This window comes from Theropithecus gelada, chromosome 6 (genome assembly GCF_003255815.1).
Source record: "Theropithecus gelada isolate Dixy chromosome 6, Tgel_1.0, whole genome shotgun sequence".
NCBI classification, from domain to species: Eukaryota; Metazoa; Chordata; class Mammalia; order Primates; family Cercopithecidae; genus Theropithecus; species Theropithecus gelada.
Genome location: NC_037673.1, coordinates 7453146 through 7479750, shown reverse-complemented (window position 1 = coordinate 7479750; position 26605 = coordinate 7453146). Strand labels below are relative to the sequence as shown.

The 26605-nt window shown below is 44.8% G+C and overlaps 1 protein-coding gene across 2 annotated transcripts; it reads left to right on the top strand.

Annotated features, from left to right (window-relative positions):
* Nucleotides 1-5125: 5125 nt before the first annotated feature.
* C6H5orf49 (chromosome 6 C5orf49 homolog) lies at nt 5126-26321 on the top strand. Of its 2 annotated transcripts, none has more exons than XM_025388298.1 (3): nt 5126-5802; nt 21124-21240; nt 24689-26321. In XM_025388298.1, exons 1-3 carry the CDS (start codon nt 5296-5298, stop codon nt 24866-24868), a joined length of 804 nt encoding a protein of 267 aa, XP_025244083.1. In that variant the 5' UTR covers nt 5126-5295; the 3' UTR covers nt 24869-26321. The 2 variants fall into 2 exon arrangements, with proteins under 2 accessions (XP_025244083.1, XP_025244084.1); XM_025388299.1 differs by having other exon boundaries at nt 24695-26063.
* Nucleotides 26322-26605: the final 284 nt, after the last annotated feature.

Below are 26605 nucleotides of genomic sequence, written 5' to 3'. Positions count from 1 at the left end.
GACTCAAATGTTGATCTCCTTTGGCAACACCCTCACAGACACACCCAGGACCAATACTTTGCATCCTTCAATCAAGTTGACACTCAGTATTAACCGTCACAGACATATAGATGGACAGTCATCCTCCTAGTTAGTTACAAACCTGTGTTTATATGTGTCTCTTCCTCCGCGCCATCATGTAACATACCAGATGTAGAGGAATTCTTACTCCAATTAATTTTAAGATATTTTAGTCCTATGAATTAAAGTCCAATCACGTTGGACCCCTTAAATGAGTTTACAGTGCAATTTTAAAATGGAGTAATTGTAAAAGCTTTTAAGTGTAAAATGGAGACATTGACTTTATGCTTAAAACCTCTGCATTATCAACAGAAGAGTTAAAGAGAGAGGAGGGGAGGGAGTGAGATGGTGGTATTTTAATGTATTCATGGGTTACTTTCCCTCCTGATTCCACCACAGCTAACAGAGGTTTACAAGGTGGGGTGGAGGAAACCTGGATGTCGCTGTGTTTCCCAGCTGGCTAGGTGCCTGGCTGAGAGTCAATGGCTAAAGCATCCTGTCGTCCAGGCCATGGTTCCACCTCAGAGTGGTTGAGAGCCCTCATACCAGCCCTTTCTTTCGAGATATTTGTACATCTTTCAGGAAGAGCACCCACTGGCTATGTTACCTGTGCCAAGTCACTTAACCTCCCTTCATGTCGGTTTTCTCAACAGCATAATGAACTAGATAGGTCTTCCCAGCTTAAAAAGTCCATAGGTTTAGATCAACTCAAGATGAACATAACATATATGCCATGCAAGGTGTAGTGAAGCCACAGCTAGTGGGACATGACAGCTGCCTTCACTGGTTTCTTCTTCCCTGCCTCACATTCATAGAAAAAGCACTTCAAAATCTTCCGTTTTGTTCCGATGTCAAGAGAAATGGCAGGGGATTTCAGTTGCAGGGTGGCCTCTGCACCTCCTGAACTCTTGTGAACTGCCTATTTTCCTTCGCTGATAGGCTAGGGCCCCTGCAAGGGATTTGCTCACATGACCTGTTGGGGAGATGCAGGCAGCAGCAGTCCCAGCAGGCAGGTATCACTGTGCTGTGTACACAGTCAGGGCGCACTCAGTCAGCCTAGGCCAGAGCAGCGCAAAATGGTGCAGAGATTGTCAGCTCTGAGAGCCTGTGTAAATTCGTGATGCTGGAATGGGATTTGGAGGTTGCACAACCCATAATCCTAAGGTTGTCATTAGAAACACTGAGGTGAGACCGGGTGCAGTGGCTCATGCCTATAATCCCAGCACTTTGGGAGACCGAGGTGGGCGGATCAGTTGAGGTCACGATTCCAAACCAGCCTGGCCAACATGCTGAAACCCGGTCTCTACTAAAAATACAAATAGTAGCCGGGCCTGGTGGCACGCACCTGTAATCCCAGCTACTTGGGAGGCTGAAGCAGGTGGATTGATTGAACCTGGGAGGCAGAGGTTGCAGTGAGCCAAGACTATGCCACTGTACTCCAGCCTGGGCAACAGAATGAGACTCTGCCTCAAAAAAAAAAAAAAAAAGAAAAGAAAAGAAAAGAAAAGAAAGAAAGAAAAGAAAAAGAAAAACACTGAGGTGGAGCTGATCCTCTGTATGTGTGACGGTTAATGCTGAATGTCAGCTTGTTTGTACTGAAGGATACAAAGTATTGTTCCTGGGTGTGTCTGCGAGGGTGTTGCCAAAGGAGATTAATGTTTGAGTCAGTGGGTTGGAAAAGGCAGACCCACCCTCAATCTGGGTGCACACCATCTAATCAGCTGCCAGTGTGGCCAGAATATAAAAGCAGGCAGAAAAACGTGAAAAGACTAGACTGGCTTAGCCTCCCAGCCTACATCTTTCTCCCGTGCTGGATGCTTCCTGCCCTTGAACATCAAACTCCAAGTTCTTCAGCTTTGGGACTCAGACTGGCCTCCTTGCTCCTCAGCTTGCAGATGGCCGATTGTGGGACTGATATGGTTTGGCTCTATGCTCCCACCCAAATCTCCATAATTCCCATGTGTTGGGGAGGGACCCGGAGGAAGACAGCTTGAATCATGGGGGTGGTTTCCCCCATATTGTTCCCGTGGTAGTGAGTAAGTCTCATGAGATCTGATAGTTTTATCAGGGGTTTCCGCTTTTGCTTCTTCCTCATTTTCTCTTGCTGCTGCCATGTAAGAAGTGCCTTTCACCTCCTGCTGTGATTCTGAGACCTCCCTAGCCATGTGGAACTGTAAGTCCAATTAAACCTCTTTTCATCCCAGTCTTGGGTATGTCTTTATCAACAGAGTGAAAACGGACAGGGAACTTGTGATTATGTGAGTTAATACTCCTCAATAAACTCCCATATAAAAAAATATATAATATATATCATTATATAGATATATATACATCCTATTAGTTCTGTCCCTTGAGGGAACCCTGACTAATACAGTATGTTTAACCCAGCCCCAGTGTGTGTCCTTACCCTATTCATTTGCCTCCTTTGAGAGGAGGGTTTTCACGCTTCTTTCATCCTCCCATTCTCCTGCACAGAACTTTTGAGTACAAGTACAGACATGAAGAGCCCAAATGTATCAGACTCTGTGACCTTGTATTCCACTCATGTACCTGGGAATACATAATAAGATCATATAGGAAAATACATTTTAAAAAATTTTGATTATCTTAATAATCAAAATTACCACAGTCTGTCTTGCCCATGGTTTCATCTGTCTCTGGTACCCTGCCCTGCATCCTCAGGGCCTCACATCTCATTCCACCCTCATCTCTGGTGGACCATTCCGTGGGGCTATGACTCACCTCATGAAAGTAGCGTATCACCTCCAGTACATGCCCCTGTCTTTTGCTGTCAGCCCCAGGGCTCTTCGGACACCAAGGAGGCAAGATACTGCAGGGGAGCCTGTGAGGCCCCGGGGCAGGGGTTGTACAAGTTCAGGAGTCAACGATTAAAGGAGCAAGCCTCCACCAAGCAGACAGGAGCAAGCGATGAAACAAGCCTCCATGTTGACCCTCTGGGACAATTCTTCAAGGCCTTTCCAGGCCCCTCAGAAAGGTTCGTGGCCATGCACCAGTTGCCCTCAGCAGTGACCTGGGTAGTGCATCCTTGGTGTCTCTCCCGCTTCTCGCTCCTCTTAGTCCCTCTCTCCTGTTTCCTGGAATTACCTCCCAAATAAACTCAGGCCCTTGTCTCAGACTCAAATATTTGAGTTCCTACTATATGCCAGACTTGAGCCATCTGTATAAGTTTGTTCTCATGCTGCTATAAAGAAATACCTGAGACTGGGTAATTCATAAAGGAAAGAGTTTTAATTGACTCAGTTCAGCATGGCTGGTGTGGCCTCAGGAAACTTACAATCATGGCAGAAAGTGAATGGGGAGCAAGGCACCTTCTTCACAAAGTGGCAGGAAGGAGACACGCCGAGTAAAGGGGGAGGAGCCCCTTATAAAACCATCAGATCCTGTGAGAACTCACTATCACAAGAACAGCATGGGGGAACGGCCCCCATGATTCAAGTATCTCCACTTGATCACTCCTTTGACATGTGGGGATTATGGGAATTACAATTCAAGATGAGATTAAGGTAGGGACACAAAGCCTAACCATATCACCATGCAAGAAAAAGATGTAGGTAACCTTGCCCTCAAGAGCTCTTGGTCTAGGACATGACAAAATATCACCTACTGAAATTGAAGTTAGCAGATTCACATCTGTATAACTGCATAAACTTTACTAATTTCTTTTATTAAGCAATTATCTCAGTCTCAGTTTCAGCTGAATTCCCAAGATAATTGGTTTCAACTACGTTCACTTTCCAAAGTATGATACTGGGTCACCGATGCAAAGCTTACAAAGTCTTGTGACCGTTAGTTGACCTTTATTGTGTCTTTGGAGACAACGAGAGAGGTTGAGAGAGGCAATAGATTATAAGGGCTTAAAAAAAAAACCGTATTTGGCTGATGCTTTAAGTATGAGTCATGCCTTTCGTGACTTCAGCCCATGGGAGAAAAGTAAGAACCCTCTTTTCTTCACTTCACACGTAGGAGAGACGGTGCTCTATCTCCAAGCACTAGGGATACGTCATCCTCACCAAGTGGCTCCAATGAGGGTGATAGGTCCCCTGGGGCTTAGAGACACAGTGGGCAGGTGTCTGACCCTTGACTCACAGCTGACTCGTGTTCTGCCTGCCCATGGAGCAAAAAGATGTGTTAATGGGAAAAGAAGGCACATGAGTTTCTCAGGAAGCTCATGGGGACCCACGATAGAGATTAAAAAAAAAAAAAAGAGAGAGAGAGAGAAAAAAAAAAAGCGTGGTGGCACCAGGATGTCTTAAATCTTGCCCAGAAGGATCTCTAGGACTCTGGAGACCTCTACAGAGTGAATCACTAGGTGCCTCGGAATGAGAGAGGCATCTTAAGTCTTAAGCCTGCATCACAGAATGGCAGACAAGAGATTCCTACCTAGTTGCAGGGGTGGGGAAGAAGGCAGGGCACTGCTCCTTCCATGGTCCCTAAGACCTCTCCATCAGGCCCCTGCTTATCTGTTCACCTTCACTTCCTACCAGTTTCTGGCTTCATGAGGCCACACCACCCCGCTTCCTGCTGCCTTTCAAACACAAGATTGCTTCTGCCTCAGAGGACCAAGTTGGCCTGGAAGGGATTTCCAGACTCCCAGAACTGGCTTCTCATTATTGCTATGTGTCATCTCAAACACCACCTCCTCAGCGAGGCTGGCCTTCCCAGGCACTCCGGCTAAAGCATTTCCCAAGCCTTGGCCATCATGTAACTTTTTTTTTTTTTTTAAACTTTTCTTGGCTATGCACCCACTAATCACGAGTATACAGCTCAATACATTTTCAACAAACGGAACGCAGGTATTGACCCAGCATTCAGATCAAGGGCCAACATAACCACATTGGCAAAGGATTTGCAAGAACCCTGTCCACAGCAACTGAGTTTGCCCGAATCTGTAAATTCATGCAGCTTTACACCTGCACTGGCCAATACCGTAATTGCTAGCCACACGTGGCCACCGAGCGCTTGAAAGGCAGCTGGTGTCATTTGTTGAAATGATAACGTTTTGGACATACTGAGTCAAATAAGAAATGACACACATGGCTCTCATCATGTTTCTATTGGACAGCGCTGCCTGGGGCCTCAGCAAGTCGTTTGGCTTCTTCATGTCTTTCATCTGTCTTCTCCAACTGACTGTAAGTTCCCTGTAGACAAGGCCTGCTCCGTTCAAGGCTCGATCTCCAGCTCCTGACACACCACACGCTAGGTGCTCAGTCACTAATGGTCACGCGAACGAGTGATCAGTGGGTGAAGCAGGGACTGCTGCCTGGGAAAGGTGAGCAGGCTGGAAATGGGAGGTCCCCGCGGCGTTTCCCAGCCAGGCTCCTCCCGAGGCGGAAGGAAGGAGAGACCCCGGATGTAGTCGAGGGGCCTGGAGGGAGGAGAGGAGGGTCGCCCCACCCTGGAGCCGGAATGCTTCAGGGCCGCTCCGGGTCGCCAGGCGGCGGTTTCCAGGCAACGGCTGAACACAGACGCTGGCTGGACGCCGGCGCTGAGCAACCTGAGGCCGGCAGACTCCGACTGGCCCCTGGGCGGGCGAGACGGACCGCGGCCAAGGCGGGGGCGCTGGACGGGGGCGGCATGGAGGACGACGAGGAGGAGACCACCGCGTCCACGCTGCGGGGCAAGCCCAGGCCGCCGCCCGTCTCGGCGCAGTCCGCCTTCAGCTACATCCCGCCGCGGCGCCTAGACCCCAAAGAGCACAGCTACTACTACCGCCAGGCGCAGGTGAGGACCGCGGGCGGGGCACGGAGGCGGGAAGGCTGGGCGACTGGGCAGGGGCGGGCGGGCGGCCGGCCGCGGAGGGGTGGGGAAGAGGGGATCACCCCAGCGGAAGGGTCTTGGGGCAGGGCTCTCCCTCGGGGAGGGGGCGTGGGGGTGGGGCTCACCTTAGGGACTGGGGCCTGGGGGCGGGACTCACCTTAGGGACTGGGGCCTGGGGGCGGGACTCACCGTAGGGGAGGAGGCCTGGGGGCGGGGCTCACCTTAGGGACTGGGGCCTGGGGGCGGGACTCACCTTAGGGGAGGAGGCTTGGGGGCGGGGGTGCGCCACCCGGGACAGGAGCAGGAGCTCACAGCAAGGAGGATCCTTGGGAGAGGCTGCACCGCTAGGGATGGTGACAGAGCTCACAGCGTGGTGGAGCCCTAGAGGAGGAGCGCGCCTTCGGGCAGGGACCCTGGGGGCAGGGCTTCACTACCAGGGGTGGGTTCCGAGGGGCGGGACTGGGTGGGAGCGTGCGGGGATGAAGGGGGCGCAGCAGGGTCAGCTGGGGGGACAGGGAGGGTGAGCTCCCGCCAAGGCGCCTGGACCCCAAAGAGTACAGCTAAGGCGACCACCAGTGTCAGCTGCACCCCCCAGGAACGAGGATGTGGGAGGAGCCGGGTGCGCGAATGGGTGTCTCAGCTGCCATCAGGGGCCGGGGGTCGCGGGAATGCTCAGCTGGGACCCAGTGCTCTTCGGAGAAGGGAGCGGGAGCCACTAGGTGTCAGGATCCCTGAAAAGCACAGTGGCTCTGTCGGGACGGCAGGGCGCTTTTTCTGCCCAGGGTCTGGAGGGGATCGCAGGAAGCAGGGACCGCCCAGCGGGCTGGTCGCGGCTCCCTCTGGGGCCTGTCAGCGGCAGGCCCAGCGTAACAAGGAAACATGGCCTTGCCGCCGGGACTAGACCTGGGTGGTCCAGGGAGCGGGAAACCCTCTGCCCTGCAAACAGAAGACCAGAAGGAATAGCTGGCGAACCGCCTGCAGGGAGGGCTGGACTGAGAGTGGTCCCTCTGTTCTTCTGTCCTGGCCACACTGGCCCGTGCACTTCCTGGGATGGACTCTAAGGGTCTGCGAAGGCCACTGGGCACCCTGCGTCTCCCACCAGCGGCCAAAGGCAGGAAAAGGAGCAAATTCGAAGTCAGTTGAGGGTCATCTACTCCTCTCTTCTCACCATTGTTCCTAAATGTCCCCAGTTTGTCTTGCTCAGGATGCAGAGGCAGGGGAGTCATTACTGAAAAGGAGCATTCATTGAGGACCCTCAGCCTGCAGGCATAACTGGGACAGGTCTTTCTAATTCTAGCTGTCCTGGTGGCTTGAGTGGCTAGAGAGGGATATAGATTAGCCAGGTGTCTAGGGGGAAGGAGATCGTTCCCTTATGGTGTATACGGTGTTCCCAGAAAATGCATCCTTCCTCTCTCCCACTCCCACCCCCACAATCCTAGACCCTAAATAAATTCCCCTTCTGATTAGTTAGCACACACTGGCCTGCATGCCACCCATAAACTGTAAGCACTCATGGACAGCCTTACCAACAGAAGCAAACATGTTTCTAGTTTAGACAACTGCTGTGGGTTGAATTGTGTCCCCTTGAAATTTAGGTTTTGGAGTCTTAATCCCCAGTACCTTAGAAAGTGAACTTATTTGGAGACAGAATTTTACAGAGATAATCAAATTAAAATGAGGTCATTAGGATGAGCCCTATTCCAGTATGACTGTGTCCTTGAGAAAATGGTTAATTTGGATACATACAGACTGGCATGTATTAGTCCTTTCTCACACTGCTAATAAAGACAAACCCAAGACCGGGTAATTTATAAAGGAAAGAGGTTTAACTGACTCACAGTTCAGCATGGCTGGGGAGGACTCAGGAAACTTAGAATCATGGCAGAAGGGGATGCAAGTATGTCCTTCTTCACGTGGCAGCATCAAGAAGAATGAGTGCCCAGTGAAGAGGGAAGACCCTTATAAAACCATCAGGTCCTGTGAGAACTAACTCACTATCACGAGAACAGGATGGGAGAAACTGCCCCCATGATTCAATTATCTCCAGATGGTCCCTCCCAGGACATGTGGGAATTATGGGAACAACAAGATGAGATTTGGATGGGGACACAGCCAAACCATATCAGGGAGGATGATGTAAAGGGACACAGAGAGAAGACCTACAAGCCTCAGGAAAAGGCCTGGAACAGGACATTCCTTCACAGCCAACTGCTTGATTGCATACTTCTGGTGCCAGTATTGTGAGACAATGAATTCTGTTGGTTAAACCCCCTCATCCGTGGCACTTAGTTTGTGCAGCCCCGGCTGACGAATACGGCAGCCATAAACCTCAGCCTGCTCCCAGGAGGATCTTTGGTGTCTGATAGCTCCTCTCTGCTTGGCTTTGAGCAATATGCAAGGATAGGGGGAAAGGGACATTTGCAATCAGATCTGTCTCTGCAGCGCTGTTTGCCTGTTCTCCCAGGCTCGACTATCCACTGGATGTTAAGACAGGAGGGAAACACGAGGGAATGGTAACTTCCCAATCTCATTGCCCTCAGGGACTTCATTTTGTTTTCCTCCTGGGAGCAATGTGTTTTGAAAGAACTGTTACCTATATGTAATTTCACTTATTAACTGAATTTTACATTTTAAGTATGCAATACTCATGTGACTGCCAATCAACTATGATTAATGCATAGCAGTAATGCACTGCATGAGATAAACAGCCGAAAAAGTAAGGAGTCTTACTGTGTTAACTTGTTCTATGCTGTTTTGTTGAAAGGAAATAAAATTCATCTGGCTGTTGGACAGAATAAAAACATTGACAATAACGCCATTTGAGGGGCCCTGTAAATAAGATGGGGGCACCAGGAAAAAGAGCAGAACCCCATCCCCTGTGGGCCAGCTACTGCCTAGGGAAAAGTGGTGAAATTGAGCCTGGCAGGCACAGTTCATTCTTACATTTACCAGTCTAATAAATGGCTCTACCTTCCTGGGGCCAAACTAACCAAAGGGCAGAGAGATGCCTGAAGTGTGAAGTGACTGGGACTCCATCCCTTGGAAGGAGGTCCGCTGGGAGTGGGCCAGAAATCTGTCCCTTTAATGCAGGGGTCACTAAACCGAGGCTCCTTGGCCGAGTCTGTCCAGCTGCCTATTTTAATAAATAAAGTTTTCCTAGAACACAGTCTCACACCTATATGTTTGCGTGTCTGTGGTTACCCCAGAGAGTTGTGTAGATTTGGTAGAGACCATGTGACCTGCAAAGCCTAAAACAGTTGCTACGTGGCCCTTTACAGAAAAAGTTTCCCACCCCCTGCTCTAATGTATCACTACCTTCTGGAAGGTAGGTATGGAACGTAGAACAAATTGATGCAAAGTGGATTTTTGAAAAAACAACTTTTTTCCATACAGTTTGGATAACTGAAGTCACAAACAAATTCAAGTCCTGAGGCCTTTAGTACCATGCAAAAGAAAATGATGCAACATAAATGTTAACATCTAAATTGAAACAGCCTTGAAAGCAACAAGAATAACAAAAGCATTTTGAAGCCCATTTGACAAATAGCTACCAATGGTAATAATCCACTCCTCAGGATGATATGAACTGGGGTTTAATCACCTGCATGACCAAAGAAACTGATTCTCTGACCTGGAGACTATTTGGAATAAAGAGGGTAAATTCTGTATCACAGGTTTTCTAGAGAACTCAGTTACACCTAAATTTGCTGTAAATAATTTCAGGCTCTACTTTGGGAGGCCAAGCAGGGCGGATCACTTGAGATTAGGAGTTCAATCAAGAGCAGCCCAGCCAGCGTGGTGAAATCTCATTTTTACTTAAAATACAAAAATTAGCCAGGTGTGGTGGCCCATGCCTCTAGTCCTAGCTACTCGGGAAGCTAAGGCAGGAGAATCACTTGAGCCCAGGAAATCAAGGTTGCAGGGAACCGAGACTGCACCACTGCACTCCGCTCTGGGTGACAGAGTGAGACTCTGTCTCCAAAAGATGATGATAATACTAAGAAGAAGAATTTCAGGCCCTAATCAAGCTGAGCAGTAAAAGCAGTATGGAATTAGTTCTTAAGCCAATGCTATGGTCTGAATATTTGTGTTCCCCCCAAATACATACGTTGAAATCATAACCCCCAACATGACAGTATTAGGAGGTGGGTCTTTGCGAAGTGATGAGGACATGAAGGTGGAGCCCTCCCGAATGGTATTATCACCCTTGTTAAAGAGACTCCAGAGAGCTCCCTCCCGGCTCCCAGCATGTGAGGACACAATGAGAATGTGCCATGTAGCAACCAGAAAATGCTCCCTCACCAGACACCAAATCTGCCAGCACCTTGGTCTTGGACTGCCCAACCTCGAGAACCTTGAGAAATAAAAGTATGTTGTTTATAAATCACCCAGTATATAGGTATTTTGTTATAGCAGCCTGATGGGACTATACTGTTTAGTTTATTTCTGTGTAACACACAGTAGTGTGTATACCGATTAGTTGGTAGCACAGGCTGAGTAATCCTGGGTAAGAATGTTGGCTCCGTGTTGACCAGCCATGTGGACCTGCCACATTAACACACACTGTTTCACTCTACCCACCTTTGAGGCAAATGTTGCCAACTTCATAGAGCTCTTATATGAATGACTTTAATTAATCAATGCAAAGCGGCACATGGTAAGCCCAATGTAAGTACAGCTATTATTATTGTTTGCTTTTGTTAGTGATATTAGAGCTGCTTTTCACTAAGTCCTGGGTCCCGGTGGCAAACCTCATATCCCTGACTCTCATTTGCTGTCAGAAATTACACAGGTGAAGGCAAAATGTGAGTGTCAATCTGTGGCTTCTAATCATCTGAAGCAGCTTACTTCAGGGAGCCCACAGAGTGGATGCACTGAAGGCTGCACACTTATTTAAAGCCTCAGTAATGCCTCTGAATTGTAAGACAAATTCGTCATCTAAAGCTGCCAGCAAAAATGTGATCGGCTCCTGTACTGCTCCCTAGGGAGTTCTAGTAGCGTAGGCTTTGCCCATAAAATATGGTTCCTGCGGCAGCAAAGCAGATTCCATTCAACAGTGTTTTTCAATTCCTTTTTTCTCCTTCTGCCTTGTGCAGCATTTCTGCTGTGGAAATGAAAAAGCAGAATCAAAGGACAATGGTATTTTATGAAGGTTTGGATTAAATTCCTCAAAGTCTAAGAGCTGCATTTAAAGAAATTATAACTGGTTTCAGAATCCACTTTCCCTCATGCCAAGGGGGCTTGTGGATAACTCTGTCTTGAGTGAGGCTTTGCTATGAAGGCCCCACCTTAGGTTTGGTGGGATTAGCTGGCTTTTCTTCTCCGTGTATGTTGGGGACAGAAGCTGACTGTTTCTTTATGCATCGAGGCCTCTACCTCCCTGAGCACTGAATTTTCGTTTGCCAAGTGCGGCCAAGCACCTTATACAGATGCGTGTTCATATGGCAATCAGTTCCCTCCCAAATCTCATCTCCAATTGTAACCCCCACGTGTCGAGGCGGGGACCTGGTGGGAGGTGATTGGATCATGGGGGCACTTTCCCCTTGGCTGTTCTCGTGATAGTGAGTGAGTCCTCAGGAGATCTGATGGTTTAAAAGTGGCGCTTCCCTCTTTGCGCTCGCGCTCGCTCGCTCTCTCTCTCTCTCTCTCTCTCTCTCTCTCTCCTGCCACCACGTGAAGAAGGTCTTTGCGTCCCCTTTGCCTTCTGCCATGATTGTAATTTTCCTGAGTTCTCCCCAGCCATGCGGAACTGTGAGTCAATTAAACCTTTTTTTCTTTATAAATTACCCAGTCTTAGGCAGTTCTTTATAGCAGTGCAAAAATAGACTAATACACATGTTAACTGTCCAGAGGCACAAAGAGGAATCTCTGAAGGGCCTGACAGTATACAGACAGTGCTCAATATGAGCCTCCCTAGGTCCTCCCTCTATGGAGCCTGTCTGCATAGGAACTAAGCACCTTTACCACACACACTCAGCCACTCCAAGGGGGCTGTGCAGGGAAGGTGAACTCAGTCCTATTGCTGATCTGCCTGTCAATATCTAGGCTACTCTCCATTATCCAGCATACTCTTAAGCTCACATGCCTTTCCAAAAGAATTTGTACTAGCTCAGTGAAATTATGACCTCTCTGCATGGATATCTCTTTCCCTCTCCCTGCTTGTTTTTCTCCTTTCGCCTATTAGTATCTAACCTGCTAAGTATTTTGCTTAGTTATCTTGTTGTTTTCTCCCACTAAATGTGAGCTTTGTGAGGGCAATGATTTAGCTTTATCACAGCTATGTCTTCAGCAATCAAAAGAGTGCCTGTCTCATAGTTGGAACTCCATAAATACCTGTTGCATGAACAAATGAGGAATGAATAATCGGAAAGCCAATTTTTAAAACAAAAGGATAAGTCACCGATTTTCAAAATTAGCTTCTTAGACTAAATAGGGGTTTTGGTTTGGATTGTCAGCTGCTTTGCTTATCCCCGTCCTCGTTCTCCTCCTCTGGTATCGTCAATAGCAGTGGGTTATAGTTTCTTCTCTACTTCTCCAGTTGCATTTTCACTATCCAGTGACCTGCCCCTGGAAAACTCAGGGCTTGGGGGAATTGGGCTGAATATCTTCCTCCAGGGCAGGTAGCTCCTTAAAAAGGGGTTGGTGGGGGCGCTGAGCCCAAGGTCCAGTTTCCCTTGCAAACCCATTAGTGAGAGAGGAATGAGTGAAAGGGGGGCAGGCATGTTCTAGTGGAGATCTTTCACATGGTATGAAACACCGAGAGTGAGGAATCCATGTTCCGATGAATCAAAACTCCTGTATGAGCATGTCCTCTGTGTCTTTTCATTGAGTGCATGCTTGTCGTGATACGCATCTTAATGTTTTTTTATACAAGAACATATTCACACACAGATCACACAGATGTGGACACATATGTTTGCAGCTTGCCCTTTTCATTTAATAATATATCTTAGTTTTTCAAAATCACCCCCTTTTAAGGGGAACAAGCAAATGACACAAGAAAAGGACAACATTTTTCCCAATAACTTTGACCAAGAGGAACGTATAAGATTGAATTCGAGTTTCAGCCCCTTTGGATTGCTGTTTCTTCCTGAGTTGTGAATTGCTGGGCTGGGGGTGATGGGGTGAGTAGGGAGCTGGTATCAGTGGAAGAGGAAAAACAATTGACTCCACAATCACCACATTTCCAACTGGTGACAAGTTAAGCACATAGATGAATGTAGAGCTCTCTGAATCAGAACACTCTTAGAATTTGACGCAGACACAAGATCAGAGGGAGGAGTTATCTTGACTTCAATCCAATGGTAGAATATCCAGATTATTTGAAAATTTATAAGAATTTCTAAAACTTGTGATATTAATGTACCAAGAGAGGACACAGAATCTTTTCCACAGGAAAAAACAAAAACCCAAAGAGAATAGTTGAGTATTGTCTTTTCATAAAAACCTAACATTGTGTCCTTCGCAAGCAACAGTCCTCTGAGATACAGAATTTTGAATGCTGTTAAAATTAATGAAAATGTCCTCATTAAGCTTCACACAATACCAAACCTCCAAGGAGATGCTCTGGATTTACAAGTAAATTGAGGCCCTTATGAATCAAAGGAAACTGTTTTGGATCACCTTGGGGGTTTTCAGTTTTAAAAGTAGGTCGTTTATCCTTGGACTAGCAAACTGATGGAAAGCCTCAAGATGAGGAGCTCATAGTGCTGTGACTTCTGAGGACAGGAAGTAAGGTAGCCCAGTCATAGGTTGATTAGCATATTAAACAAGGTGGACTAGGATGTGCTATGGAAACACACCCTAAACCCAAAGAGTCTTAACCCCCGATGTGCTGGAGCTGGCGTGTATGACTCACAAAAGCCAACTGTTAGCATATCTTCTAAGCTCTGCGTTTCATTGGTAGCCTAAAATTGACCATGATCGAAATATTTACAGCACGGAAATCATCAAATACTACAAATCAGATTTTTTTTTTCTCCAGAAAGTGGGTTGTTAAACATAGGTGCACCAATGGGCTTAACATAATAACCATGACATCACAGAGGCTTTTTTTTTTTTTTTCTCATTCATAGCCTAACATTTATGTTTCTCCCGGGAGGCTCTTAGTGCAATTGCTTGGAAATCCAGGTGCCTTCTTTTTAATGGTTTCACTATTATTAGGGCCTAGGAGTTTTTAGGACTTTAGAGTCATGTATTGGATGCTCGAAATTTATTAGCCTGTGAGTGGGGGGAGAGGGTTTGGAGGACTGCCTGGGAGTTTTTTACGGACCAGGACTAGAAGTAGAATTTATTGGAGTCACCCACATTCCTGGCCCCAGCCTAATTGTGAGGGAAACTGGGAAATGCATCTTCTGCTTGTTCTGGAAGTGGTAGTATGTTTGATGAGCACATAGCATTACCCCTGCCACAATTACATGACAAAAGGTATTAATTTTTTTCTCTTGTTTTTTTTTTTCTTTCTTTCTTATAGAACTTATTGGTTTAACCTTATGGTGGAGAGTGAATTAATGCTTTAAATAGTCTGAAGAGGAGGAGAAAATAAAGGACCAGCATCCCAGTTTGCTCAAAAACTTACCCCAGTTATTTGTATGAGAGTGTGTGCAACTTCTGGGAGTAAGGGTGCTTCTCAGGTTGGGAGGAGTCATGGGGCATGATGGCTACTTCCTGCCAAGTGTGTTTGCCTGGGCTACCATAAAATGTGCCACAGACTTGGTGGCTTAAAATAACAGAAATTTCTTCTCTTTTAGTTTTGGAGGCTAGAAGCCTGAAATCAGGGTGTTACCAGGACTTTTTTTTCTAATTTCCAACTTCTAATTTGTGAAGGATATTCAGGTTTGTTACATATGTAAACACATGCCCTGGTGGATTGTACAGATCATCCCATCATCCAGGTAATAAGCCCAGCATCCATTAACTATTCTTCCTGACCTTCTCCCTCCTCCCACCTCCCATCCTCTGACAGCCCCCAGTGTGTATTGCCTGCCCCTCCATGTGTCCCTGTGTTTTTATCATTTAGCCCTCATTTATAAGTGAGAACGTGCGGGATTTGGTTTTCTGTTCCTGTGTTAGTTTGCTAAGGATAATGGCCTCCAGCTCCATCCATGTCCCTGCAAAGGACATGACCTCATTCCTTTTCATGGCTGCGTAGTATTCTATGGTGTATATGTACCACATTTTACTTATCCAGTCTATCATTGATGGGCATTTAGGTTGACTTCATATCTTTGCTATTGTGAGTAGTGCTGCATTGAACATACATGTGCATGTGTCTTTATAATAGAATGATTCCTATTCCTTTGGGTATATACTCAGTAATGGGATTGCTGGATTGAATGGTATTTCTGCCTTTAGGTCTTTGAGGAGTCACCACACTGTCTTTCAAAGTGGTTGAATTCATTTACACTCCCACTAACAGTGTATGAGCGTTCCTTTTTCTTCACAACCTCACCAACATCTGTTGTTTTTTGACTTTTCAATATTCATTCTGACTGGTGTGAGATAGTATCTCATTGTGGTTTTGATTTGCATTTCTCTAATGATCAGTGATGTTGAGCTTTTTTTCATGTGTTTCTTGGCCACTTGTATGTCTTTTGAGAAGTGTCTGTTCATGTCCTTTGCCCAATTTTTAATGGGGTGTTCTTTTTTTCTTATAAATTTAAGTTTCTTGTAGATGCTGGATATTAGACCTTTGTCAGATGCACTGCTTGCAAAAATTTTCTCACCTTCTGTAGGTTGTCTCTTTATTCTGCTCATAATTTCTTTTGCTGTACAGAGCTCTGAAGTTTAATTAGATACTATATGTCAATTTTTGCTTTGTTGCAATTCAGCAGGATTGGTTCTTTCTAGGGGCTGCAAGGGAAGGCTCTGTTCCAGGCCTCTCTCCTTGGCTGGTTGATGGCCATCTTCTCCCAATGTCTCTTCACATCATCTTCCCTCGGTGCATGTCCATGTCCAAATTTCTCCTTTCAATAAGGACACCAGTCATATTAACTTGGGGGTCTACCCTACTCCAGTATGACCTCATCTTAATTAATTATATCTTCAATTACCTTATTCCAAATAAGGTCACATTCAGAGTTCCTGGGGGTTAGGACTTCAACATGTGAATGCTTGGAGGACATAAGTCAGCTGATCACATCCAGTGAGGTTGTTCGGCAGTGGTTCTAACCACAGCAGTGTGGTGCAGTCTCCCGTCTCACCTTCAGTCACCTGCACTTCCTCCCCCTGGCCCAAGCAATTGCCTATCATTCATTCTTTTCTGCTACTCTACTTTGTGCAAACTTCTCTTATTCCATTTGTATTTTTCTGTGGTTCATAACTAATGGGTTGATTTCTCTTCTTAGTCTGTGGTCTCTTTAAGGTAGGGACTCCCCATTTCTGTCCTGGAGCCTGGCATAGTGTCTCACACAATGGTAGGCCTAATGTGCTGTGGAGGTTGAAAACTGGAGGCCTCCACTCTACCCACATCATCTGCCCAGGTCTGTGGACCACAGCAATTTCTCAGGATCAGGGTAGAGGTTATTGTGAGGTAAACTGAGGGTAGGTGATCAGGTACCATGACCAGGCTAAGGTTATGCTACGTTTTAACAATATTCAAAACACAAAGGGAGAGATCACAAGGTAAAAAATGGATATTTTCTGTTTTGCCTTTTTTTTTTTTTTTTTTTTTAAAAAAAAGGAACATCATCTGTGAAATAGAGACAATTCCTTGAGGAATTTTAATGGCAAAATTTCAGTAATTTCAGAAGCTCTGTCTTGTGATTAGCATCTAAATCCCAATTGGTTTTTATTCGTACCATTTTGCTTCAAGCCATATGGGAATAAAAGAAAAAAAAGAAAGATTAATAATTAAAATCCAGGGAAACAACAGATTTTCAGTTTGATTAGTTATTGAAAATGGATAGTCACATTTCAAAGTGAGGCTGCCTGTCTACTGATGATTTTTTTTTTTTTTTTGGTCCTTATTTTTCAATGATAGAAAAATTCACTTGTACTCTGGAAAGTTCTGAATATGCAAAATCTGCACAAAAATAAGCTTCCTAAGATTCTGATCACTCCATACCCACAAGCAGTGAGATTCCTAGTAAAGACTAAGATGTAGAAGATCGTTGGCAACTAATCCAGGGATTGTGAGGCAGGCATGGCTGCTCATAGTGGTTGCTTTTATAGTGTTTTAGGAGACCTGATTAGAATGAGAAGAAATAGGCATTTTCTCTGTAAAGTTGCATATTACACTGGGCTTCTTCAATATAGGGAACAAAATGAATGAACATATCCTTTCTCATTCTGATAATAGTAATTGCATTCTCATTCTATTCTGAAGTCCTTTCTTCTTCAGAGTTTTTCTCCCAGGATAATCCAAGCACCCCAGTGGGCGCTCACTCAGTTCAGGAGGGTCGGACCTGATTAAAATCACTGTGCAGAAGAAAATACAAGACCAGGCAGTTCCTGGAGGATCTATTTTCCCTGCTGTTCGTGCCACCCACTCTGGAGGGCTGTCTCTCAGATCTGGGTGATATGGTTTGGCTGTGTCACCATCCAGATCTCATCTGGAATTGTAACTCCCACAATTCCCATGTGTTATGGGAGGAACCCAGTAGGAGGTGACTGAATTATGGGGGTGGATCTTTCCTGCACTGTTCTTGTGATAGTGAATGAGTCTCATGAGATCTGATGGTTTTAAAAAGGGGAGTTTCCCTGCACAAGCTCTCTCTCTGGCTGCTGCCATGTAAGAAGTGCCTTTCACCTTCTGCCATGATTGTGAGGCCTCCCTAGACACATGGAACTGTAAGCCCATTAAACCTCTTTCTTTTGTAAATTGCCCAGTCTTGGGTATGTCTTTATCAGCAGTATGAGAACAGACTAATACACTGGGTTTTGGGGGGCTGCCCACACACAGGGAGCATTATAGGGTTTGAAGGGCCATCAGTCACTCCACTTTGCCTCAAGGTTCTCAGGGTGCAGGAGGAGAGAGGGCCTCCTGGCCATGAGTGTAGCTTTCTTCCAGGGGTTCAGTTCTAGAGACTAGGTCTTCATTTTGTACACTGCAGCTGTTCTCCCCAAAACCCATGGAACAGGGTCAGCCAGGTCAGGAGGGATTCCAGAGGCAACAGAACACCTAGATGATGAGCAAGAGCCTGGCTAATATTGAATCCCTTAAAATATTGGGTGTATGTGTGGTGGCATGGGGGTGACGGAGATCAAGCTATTAGCCAGCCAGTGGCTCTGAATCTCAAAGGAAAGGTCTGGATGGCAATGTATTTACTCTGGAGAATTTATCCTCCCTCATCCTTGCAAAGTGTGTGTGGTGTACTTGGGCTTCATGTGTGTTACTAGGTGGCCCATCGCAAAAAGGTTTGCTTAGCCTTGCAGGCCAGCAGCAGATTGGCTTCTGCACCAACAGCTGCCTATGTTATGAATGTTAAAGATACTGAGATTTCTCTATCATGTCTTAAAATGGTTTTTTAAAGTTTTCATTTTATTTGATAAGCAAATGTCTAATTTGTAGGTAGTCAAAGTGATTGATATTTTTGACATTTTACCTATTGTTTTCATGTGTACGAGTTTTCGAATGGGTTTTCTTTTTCATTTGTCTTATCATCCAGAATTTACTTTTGGCTATAGTGTGATGTGAAGGCCCAAATAACTAGCCAATTGTCACAATACTAAATGTTGAATGGCTTATCAATTCTCCATTGATTCAGGCTTTTACAAAATCCTGTGGGTATGTAGCTATATGGTAGGTTGCCATCAGGAGACATGAGGGCCAGGGTGGTTTGACGTGAACACATCCAGAAGTTGAGTGAGAGTGAAGACAATGATAAGGGATGCTTGTGTCTGGTAACTCATAAAATGACCAGCAGAGGCACAGAGGCAGAAGCCACAGCTCCTGGTTGGAGGTCGTTTTCCTCCTTCAAGCCGACTAGAGTAATTCTGAACTAAGACATACCAGGTTCCCTGCAGTGGCTGGCCAGGCACCTTACACATGTTGCTGTTGGAATTCTTGCGAATCTTAAAGTAATAATTCTTAAAGACCATGTTGTTTCCTTACTAGATGGCTCGTTGAGTAAGGACAGTAGCCACATCTGAGTTATCTTCTAAATTCCCCTCAGCAGGAGCACAGCATATTGCACATGACAGACGATCTGTGAATGATTTGCTAAGGATTGGCCAAAGCTACATTATGATCTAGTCATTCCCATTACAGGCCAGAGTGCCGAGTTCCTGCAGTCACTGTGAGTGGGCATTACGTGTTTTCCAACATACTATATAGAAGTCTTGCATCCTTTTCACTGCCTACTTCTACCTCTGTATCCTCCTGTTGGAGGGAATCATTCTAGCATCACTAACTGGGAAAACAAAACAAAACAAAACAAAACCAACCAAGCATAAGCTAGAGACCTAATACTCCCAAATCCCACGGAGACATGTCTGAGTTTGCTGCTGGAAAATTTAAGGCAGCTGGAATAACAAATGGCATGACAAGGTGAAGATTAAAGACCAGCTAATACACGCATTCTTTTTTTTTTTTTTTTTTTTACTAGATACCGAACAAGGAAGATTTTCTTTTGTATTCAGAAAAAGTTGGGATGATAAAATGGAGACAATACAGATGATAGCTCTGTTAATGGGTCATTTTCTAATACATCAGAGTTGTGTGTGTATGTAAATTACATACATATGATATATACGTGTCTATTATATATAATATATGTATTCATATATTTATGGATTACCAAGTGTCACACTTATCACATATGATTAAAGAAAAAATACTTTTATCTTTCAAGAGAGGGGTTTGCACATAGACAGCCTGACTCTTGGCTAGTGTTAGAGTTCAGGAACCAACACACCAAAATATGGCGCTCTGACACCCTGGCCTCAAGAAAAGAAGGCTCACAGTCTCTCTGACCACCCCCACCCCCGGCCCTGGCTCCTGTCTCTCAACTGTTTGTCTCTCCCAGAGCACTTGATGAAGCTGATCTCTAAAGTTTGCTTATTTGCCTAAAGTCTGGACTCACCAAAGAAGAAAACAGTGACCCCTGGTAGCTTCCCTGCGTTTTCATTAACTGCACTCACATCCTGGGAAGACAGGTTGAAGTCTGCTAAGACACCTGGACAGACTTTTGTCACAGACCATCGTCTGCTCTGTGGGCCCAACAGACTTTCTCCCAGACCATTGTATCCCCCTAAAAATAACTTACTGCCTCCCTCAAATCATCCACATTTCCCCATCTTCCTTTCTCGTATGAAGAAGGCTGTGCAAGCATCTGTAGCCCATGGTGTGGTGGGGTAATCACCCTGAGATGTCCCCCATGCACATTAATGAAAATGTGTATACCCTTTCTTCTTTTAATCTCCCTTCTGTCAGTTGATTTTCAGGCAACCTTCAGAAGGCAAAGAAGACGTCTGCCCTTGGCTCCTGCACTAGTGACTTAAAAGATGACTTCTGTTAGTTTCATTATCTTAGTATGTAGGTATTGTTTGTTTTTCAAAGAAGCTGAAGCTTATAGAAAATTTGAGGAGACAAGACAAGTAGAAATGAAGGAAAAGTACACACATGTGTAACCTTAGAGATGTGGTTTTGCTATGGTCTGAATGTTTGTGATTCATATGTTGAAGCCTCACCCGCAATGTGGTGGTATTGGGAGGCGGGGCCTTTGGGAGGGGGTTAGGCCTGAGGGCAGAGTTCCCATAAATGGAATTAGTGCCCCTATAAAAGAAGCTTGAGGGGGCTTGTTTGCCTTTCCAGCATGTGAGGCTACAGGGAGAAGACACCATCTGTGAATCATAAATATAGCCCTCACCTGACGCTGAGTCTCACAGGGCCTTGAACTTGGACCTCGCAGCCTCCAGGACTGTGAGAAATACACTGCTGTTGCTTAGAAGTCACCCAGTCTGTATGTTATTTTGTCATAGCAGCCTGAATGGACTAAGACACAAATTTTTATTTTAAAGTTTGAGCTCTAGCAATGGAGTCAGACAGCAAGAGAGCTTGGGGAACCACCTCTCTCAACAAGGGAGGAGAAAGTTGAGAAGTGCCATGAAAATGTCCCTCCTTCATCCTGGGCCTCTTAATAACCTTCTCTTGCTGGTGAGGGCTGGGCTTCTCCCTGCTCCACATCACAGCCGGTTCTGCTTGGTGAGGTGACCTTTCCTATCACATACTCACCACATGCACCTCCAGCCTCCCTTGGGAAAGAACTGGCATCCGTGCTCCATCGGGCCTCAATGACCCAGCCTTCAAATTAACCCACGGCTTTCTTTCTCTATTTTTCCTAGACAGGAATTATTTCCCTCTATGACTGTGTTTTTAAGAGGCGACTAGATTATGATCAGAAGTTGCACCGAGATGACAGAGAACATGCAAAAAGCCTGGGACTTCATGTTAATGAAGAGGTAATATTAAGACAGAATGTTAGCAAGTTGTCAGCAGATTAACAAAACTTTATACAGGCATATCTAGTTTTATTACACTTCACTTTATTGGGCTTCATAGAGACTGTATTTTTTACACATTGAAAGTTTGTGGCAACCTTATGTCAAGTAAGTCTATTGGTCCCATTTTTCCAACAGCGTGTACCCACGTCCTATCTCTGTGTCAGCACTTTTTAACAGTAAAGTATTTACAAATTAAGATCTGTACATTTTTCAGATATAATGCTATTGCACACTTAATATACTATAGTATAGTGTAAACGTAACTTGTATATGCACTGGAAAACCAAAACATCTGTATGACTCACTTAATAGTGATATTTATTGCCGTGGTTTGGAACCAAACCTGCAATATCTCTGAGGTATGCTTGTACGTGTGTGTGTGTGTGTGTGTGTGTGTGTGCACGCACGTGTGTGTGTGTGTGGTGGGGAGTGTATGTACAGTCATGCATTGCTTAACAACAGGGATTCATTCTGAGAAATTCATTGCTAGGCGATTTTGTCATTGAGTGAACATCAGAGTATACTTAACACAAACCTAGATAGCATAGCCTACTCCACACCTAGGCCATATGGTACAGCTTATTTCTCCCAGGCTACCAATCTGTACAGCGTGTTACAGTATAAAATATTGTAAACGATTATAACACAATGGTAAGTGTTTTTGTATCTAAACATAAAAAGGTACCGTAAAAATATGGTATAAAAATAAAAAATGATACACTCGTGTGGGCACTTACCATGAATGAAGCTTGCAGGACTGGAAGCTGCTCTGGGTGAGTCAGTGAGTGAGTGGTGAGTGAATGTGAAGGCCTAGGGCATGACTGTGCACCACCGTAGACTTTATAAGCACTGTGCACTTTGGCTACGCTACATTTATTTTAAATTTTTTTCTTCAATAATACATTAACCTTAGCTTACTGTTACTTTTTAACCTTATAAACTTTTTAATTTTAAAAACTTGGACTCTTTTATAAAGTAACACTTAGCTTAAAACACAAACACATCGTACAGCTGTACAAAAATATTTTCTCTCTTTAGATCTTTATAAGGTATCTATTTTTAATTTTTTTAAGCTTTTAAAGTTTTTGGTTAAAAACTAAGACACAAACACACACCTTAACCTCGGCCTACACAGGGTCAGGATCGTCAGTATCACTGCCTTCCACCTCCCCATCTCGTCCCACTGGAAGGTCTTCAAAGGCAATGACACGCAACACACATGGAGCTGTCATCTCCTGGGCTAACAGTGTCTCCTCTGGAATACCTCCTAAAGAACCTGCTGGAGGTTGTTTTACAGTTAACTTTTAAAAATAAGTAGAAAGAGTACACTCTTAAAATAGCAATAAAAAGTATAATAAATACAGAAATCAGTAACATAGTCATTTATTATTATTGTCAAGTACTGTGAGCTGTACATAATTGTATGTGTTATATTGTACGTGACTGGCAGCCCAGTAGGTTTATTTTCACCAGCATCACCCAAACGCATGAGGAATGTGATGTATTACGACATGACAACAGTTATGACATCATTAGGTGATAGGAATTTTTTAGTTGTATTAGATTTTGCCATTTTCATGGCAAAAACGGCAATTAGTTTTGCACCAACTTAATATTATAAGCTTGTGGGACTATCATCATATATGCGATCTATCATTGAGTAAAATGTCATATGGCACATGACTGTATGTGTATATGTGTATGCATGTATATAGGCATACATGTATGTACATGTGTGTATGTATATATGTGTGTATATGTATATACAGATATGTATATTTGTATATATTGTACATATATTTATGTGTGTGCACATGTGTACCTGTGTGTATATATGTGCATGTGTGTGTATATGCATGTGTATGTGTGTATATATTATATATGTGTGTATATATGTGTACATGTGTGTGTCTGTGAATGTGTGTAAATGTGTGTATAGATGCATGCATACATGCATATGTATGTGGATGTGTATATATTATGTGTGTATGTGTGTGAATATATGTATGTATATCATGCATATATGTGTATATTATATGCTTGTACATGTGTGTGCATAGGTATGTATATGCATGTGTGTGTATATGCGCACATACACATATATATTTAATATTGTCCTCAGTTGCTTTATGTAATTTTCTTGATGCAGCTCTCCTCTTTTTGTGCCAAGAAGCTAAGGCTAAGATACTCTTATAGTTCCCTGTATTAAGTCATGTCGTTGTGTATTTTTCTTGATATTGTTGTTTGGTTCTTTAGAATTTAAAAATTTAAGGACAGCAAAGCTAAGACGTTCCCTTCAACAGATAAAACAAGTCTCTGCTTCACCGCTGAGTCCGGACTTTCATAATTTTTCCAGAAAAGTTGGTCTTGCAGAGCTGAAATTGTGCACGCGAGAACATTTCTTCCAAGTTTAGTTACAAAGCCACCATAAGCAGCACATGTGGTGCCTTCTAAGTTGATGCAAAGTTAGTGTTTTCCTCAGGAGAAAACTGTGGCACATAGTTTTTCAGAAAAAGGCTCCATCCTCTCAGAGCTGCCATTCCCGAAGGAAGACAGAAAAAGTAAAGGCAAAGAAATCATGGGCTGGATGTGGTGGCTCACGTCTGTAATCCCAGCACTTTGGGAGGCCAAGGTGGGCGGATCACCTGAGGTCAGGAGCTTGAGACTAGCCTGGCCAACATGGGGAAACCCCGTCTCTAGTGAAAATATAAAAATTAGCCAGGCATGGTGGTGCACGCTTGTAATCCCAGCTACTTGGGGGGCTGAGGGAGGAGAATCGCTTGAACCCGGGAGGCAGAGGTTGCAGTGAGCCGACATCGCACCTTTGCACTCCAACCTGGGCGACAAGAGCAAGACTCCATCTCAAAACAAACAAACAAACAAACAAAAAACAAAAAAAGAAAAGAAAAAGAAAAAAAGAAAGAGAAGAAAAAAAGAAATGACGAGCAAATTCTAGGTGGTGATGAGTGGTATGCGGGAAGAGGAAGCCATGTGAGGATGTGAGAGGGGGAAAGTGAGAGGGATGAGCAGGGAGCTGGGGAGGGGTGGGGCCAGGGAGGACCTGGACATCTGAGGCAGGATCTGGGTGGTGGGAAGGGACCAGCAGCAGCAGGGGCGGGTAAATGACCAGGAAGAGCACAGAGACAGACAGGTAGAGCAAATGGTCCGGCACAGTTTCCCAACATGTCCATTGAATACACCAGCCAGCTTTCTAGCAAATTCAGCGGTTCCCCACCATAGGCTACTTCCCTGTGAAGCCGCTGGCTTCAGCGTGGAGGTCCCCTCTTGGTCTACTGTGGTGGGACCCGGGCAGGTAAAGGTCCCAGGACCAGGCTGATGGATGTACGGGTGAGCTGTGCTGGCGAATGCAGTGGTGCTGACGATGTGCTTTGATAACTTTCACCAGGAACAGGAGAGGCCGGTTGGAGTGTTGACGTCTTCTGTCTATGGGAAGCGCATCTGTCAGCCCATTGAACCCCTAAACCGGGACTTCGGCCGCGTCAACCACGTGCGGGCTGACTTCTACAGGAAGAACGACATTCCCAGCCTCAAGGCACCCGGCTTTGGGCACATGGCTCCAGCCTGAAGCATCCCTGTGGTCCACAGGGCATGTCGCGATGCCCTGTGGGCTGGCAAGGTTGCACAGCAAGAAGGTGGCGTCTGGAGCCTTCTTTCCCCTTCCCATGACACCTAGGAGCTTGGCTCTGCCTGTGTTGCATCTCTGCAGTGGGACCCATGAAGGTTAGCAGCTTCCCTCAGGTTGCTGTCGTTAGGAGCCTGACCAAAAGCACCTTCAGTACATGTGAAGAGTCTCTGGTGTGATGATTTTCAGCTGGAATTATTTTTGATCAAATGATACCGGAGACCGATTCACTGTGAGCACCTGAATAAAATGAAAACTTTGTTCCCCCTTGGTAATGGTTGGGTTGGTTTTTGTCACCGGCTCTCTACATTTGCTAGGATTCTTTGGGGAGGCAGTCACAGGAGTGAGGTGCAGTTACTTTTCCGAAGAGTTATGGGAACACAAGCAACCCTGGTAACACAAGCAACCCTGCCATGTTCCCTTCTCCAAGAGGAGATACAATGACAATTGTCTTTTGGCACAACTGAACTCTAGAGACTCCATTTTTGTTTTTCCAGAGGTCTGAGCCACAAGTAACAGAATTTAGTGCAGCTGGGACCAGGAGCCCTAGTAAGGATGGGTGGTCCTGGTGGCCAGCAGTGCTCACTGTTACCGCCCAGGGAGAGAGGGCCAGTCCTGGGAAGAGACTAGATTTCGGTGTCAACAAACTTGGGTAAAATTCTGGCTGCTGCATTTTCTACATTTGTGTTCTAGGGCAAGTCATATCATCTATATGAGCAGACATTTCCTCATCTTTAAAGTGGAGTTTCCAAACCTAGAAGAGTTCATGTGGGAGGCAATGAGCTGCCAGAGTGCAGGTACAGGCACCCAGTGCGTGCCCCACCTTCACAGCAATGACTTGACTTTAAACAGTCTTCTTTTTGGAAGCAGTCGCTTTTAACCTAAGTTGGAAATATTTACTCTGGGGATAATTTGAAACTCACCCAAGTGTTAAGGTATCAGCTACGTTTTAAATGAATGGACCCCTTGGAAGAAATCATCTCTCATCTACCATGATTAAATTCCCACAGTTTAGCAGTGAACGGGCAGGTGGCCTAATTAATTTCAATGCTGATTGCTCCATCACTGGTTTTATTGTTTTGAATATGCAAAGAGGATTCTCTAAAAATAAATGACACTGAATTGCCGGCAATTTCAAGGTTGAGTGACTCCTAAATATTTCTTTATTTTTTTGAAAACAATTTTTCAGTGTAGGTGTCTTTTATTTATTTCAAACAAATGGCAGTAGTTTATTTCGAATGCCTTTGGGTGCATTATACCATATTTATAGTAACATAATAGAAAATATATAAAGTTTGGGTTATAGAAATATTTATAAATTATTCATTATTCAGACTTGATTTCAACAAAGACAAGGCATCTGTAAGTGACTGTAATAAATTAATGTCAAACTAAATTATTTTCATTTACTTTAAGTCAGACCTTACTCCCTTCACCTTCTACTACATACTGACTTTCAAAAGGCAGGGCTGTAATTGGCCAAGATTTCAAAAGATCTCACATTTGTAAGAGGAAATTAAGTGTATTTCTCTTGGTATCCCAATGTTTATCATTTAAAGCCAATGCATGAATGCTTGTTAAACTCATCACACATAAGATAATATATTCTTATATTAATGGATTGTTTTGGTTTATAAATTTTCATCACTGGGCAATTGTGTTTCTTTTTCTTTTCTTTTT

Coding starts and splice junctions, on each gene's coding strand:
- C6H5orf49 (XM_025388298.1), top strand. CDS start 5,296: ATGGTCACGCGAACGAGTGATCAGTGGGTGAAGCAGGGACTGCTGCCT. Junction 5,803..21,123: donor ACTACTACCGCCAGGCGCAG/GTGAGGACCGCG, acceptor TATTTTTCCTAG/ACAGGAATTATTTCCCTCTA. Junction 21,241..24,688: donor GACTTCATGTTAATGAAGAG/GTAATATTAAGA, acceptor AACTTTCACCAG/GAACAGGAGAGGCCGGTTGG.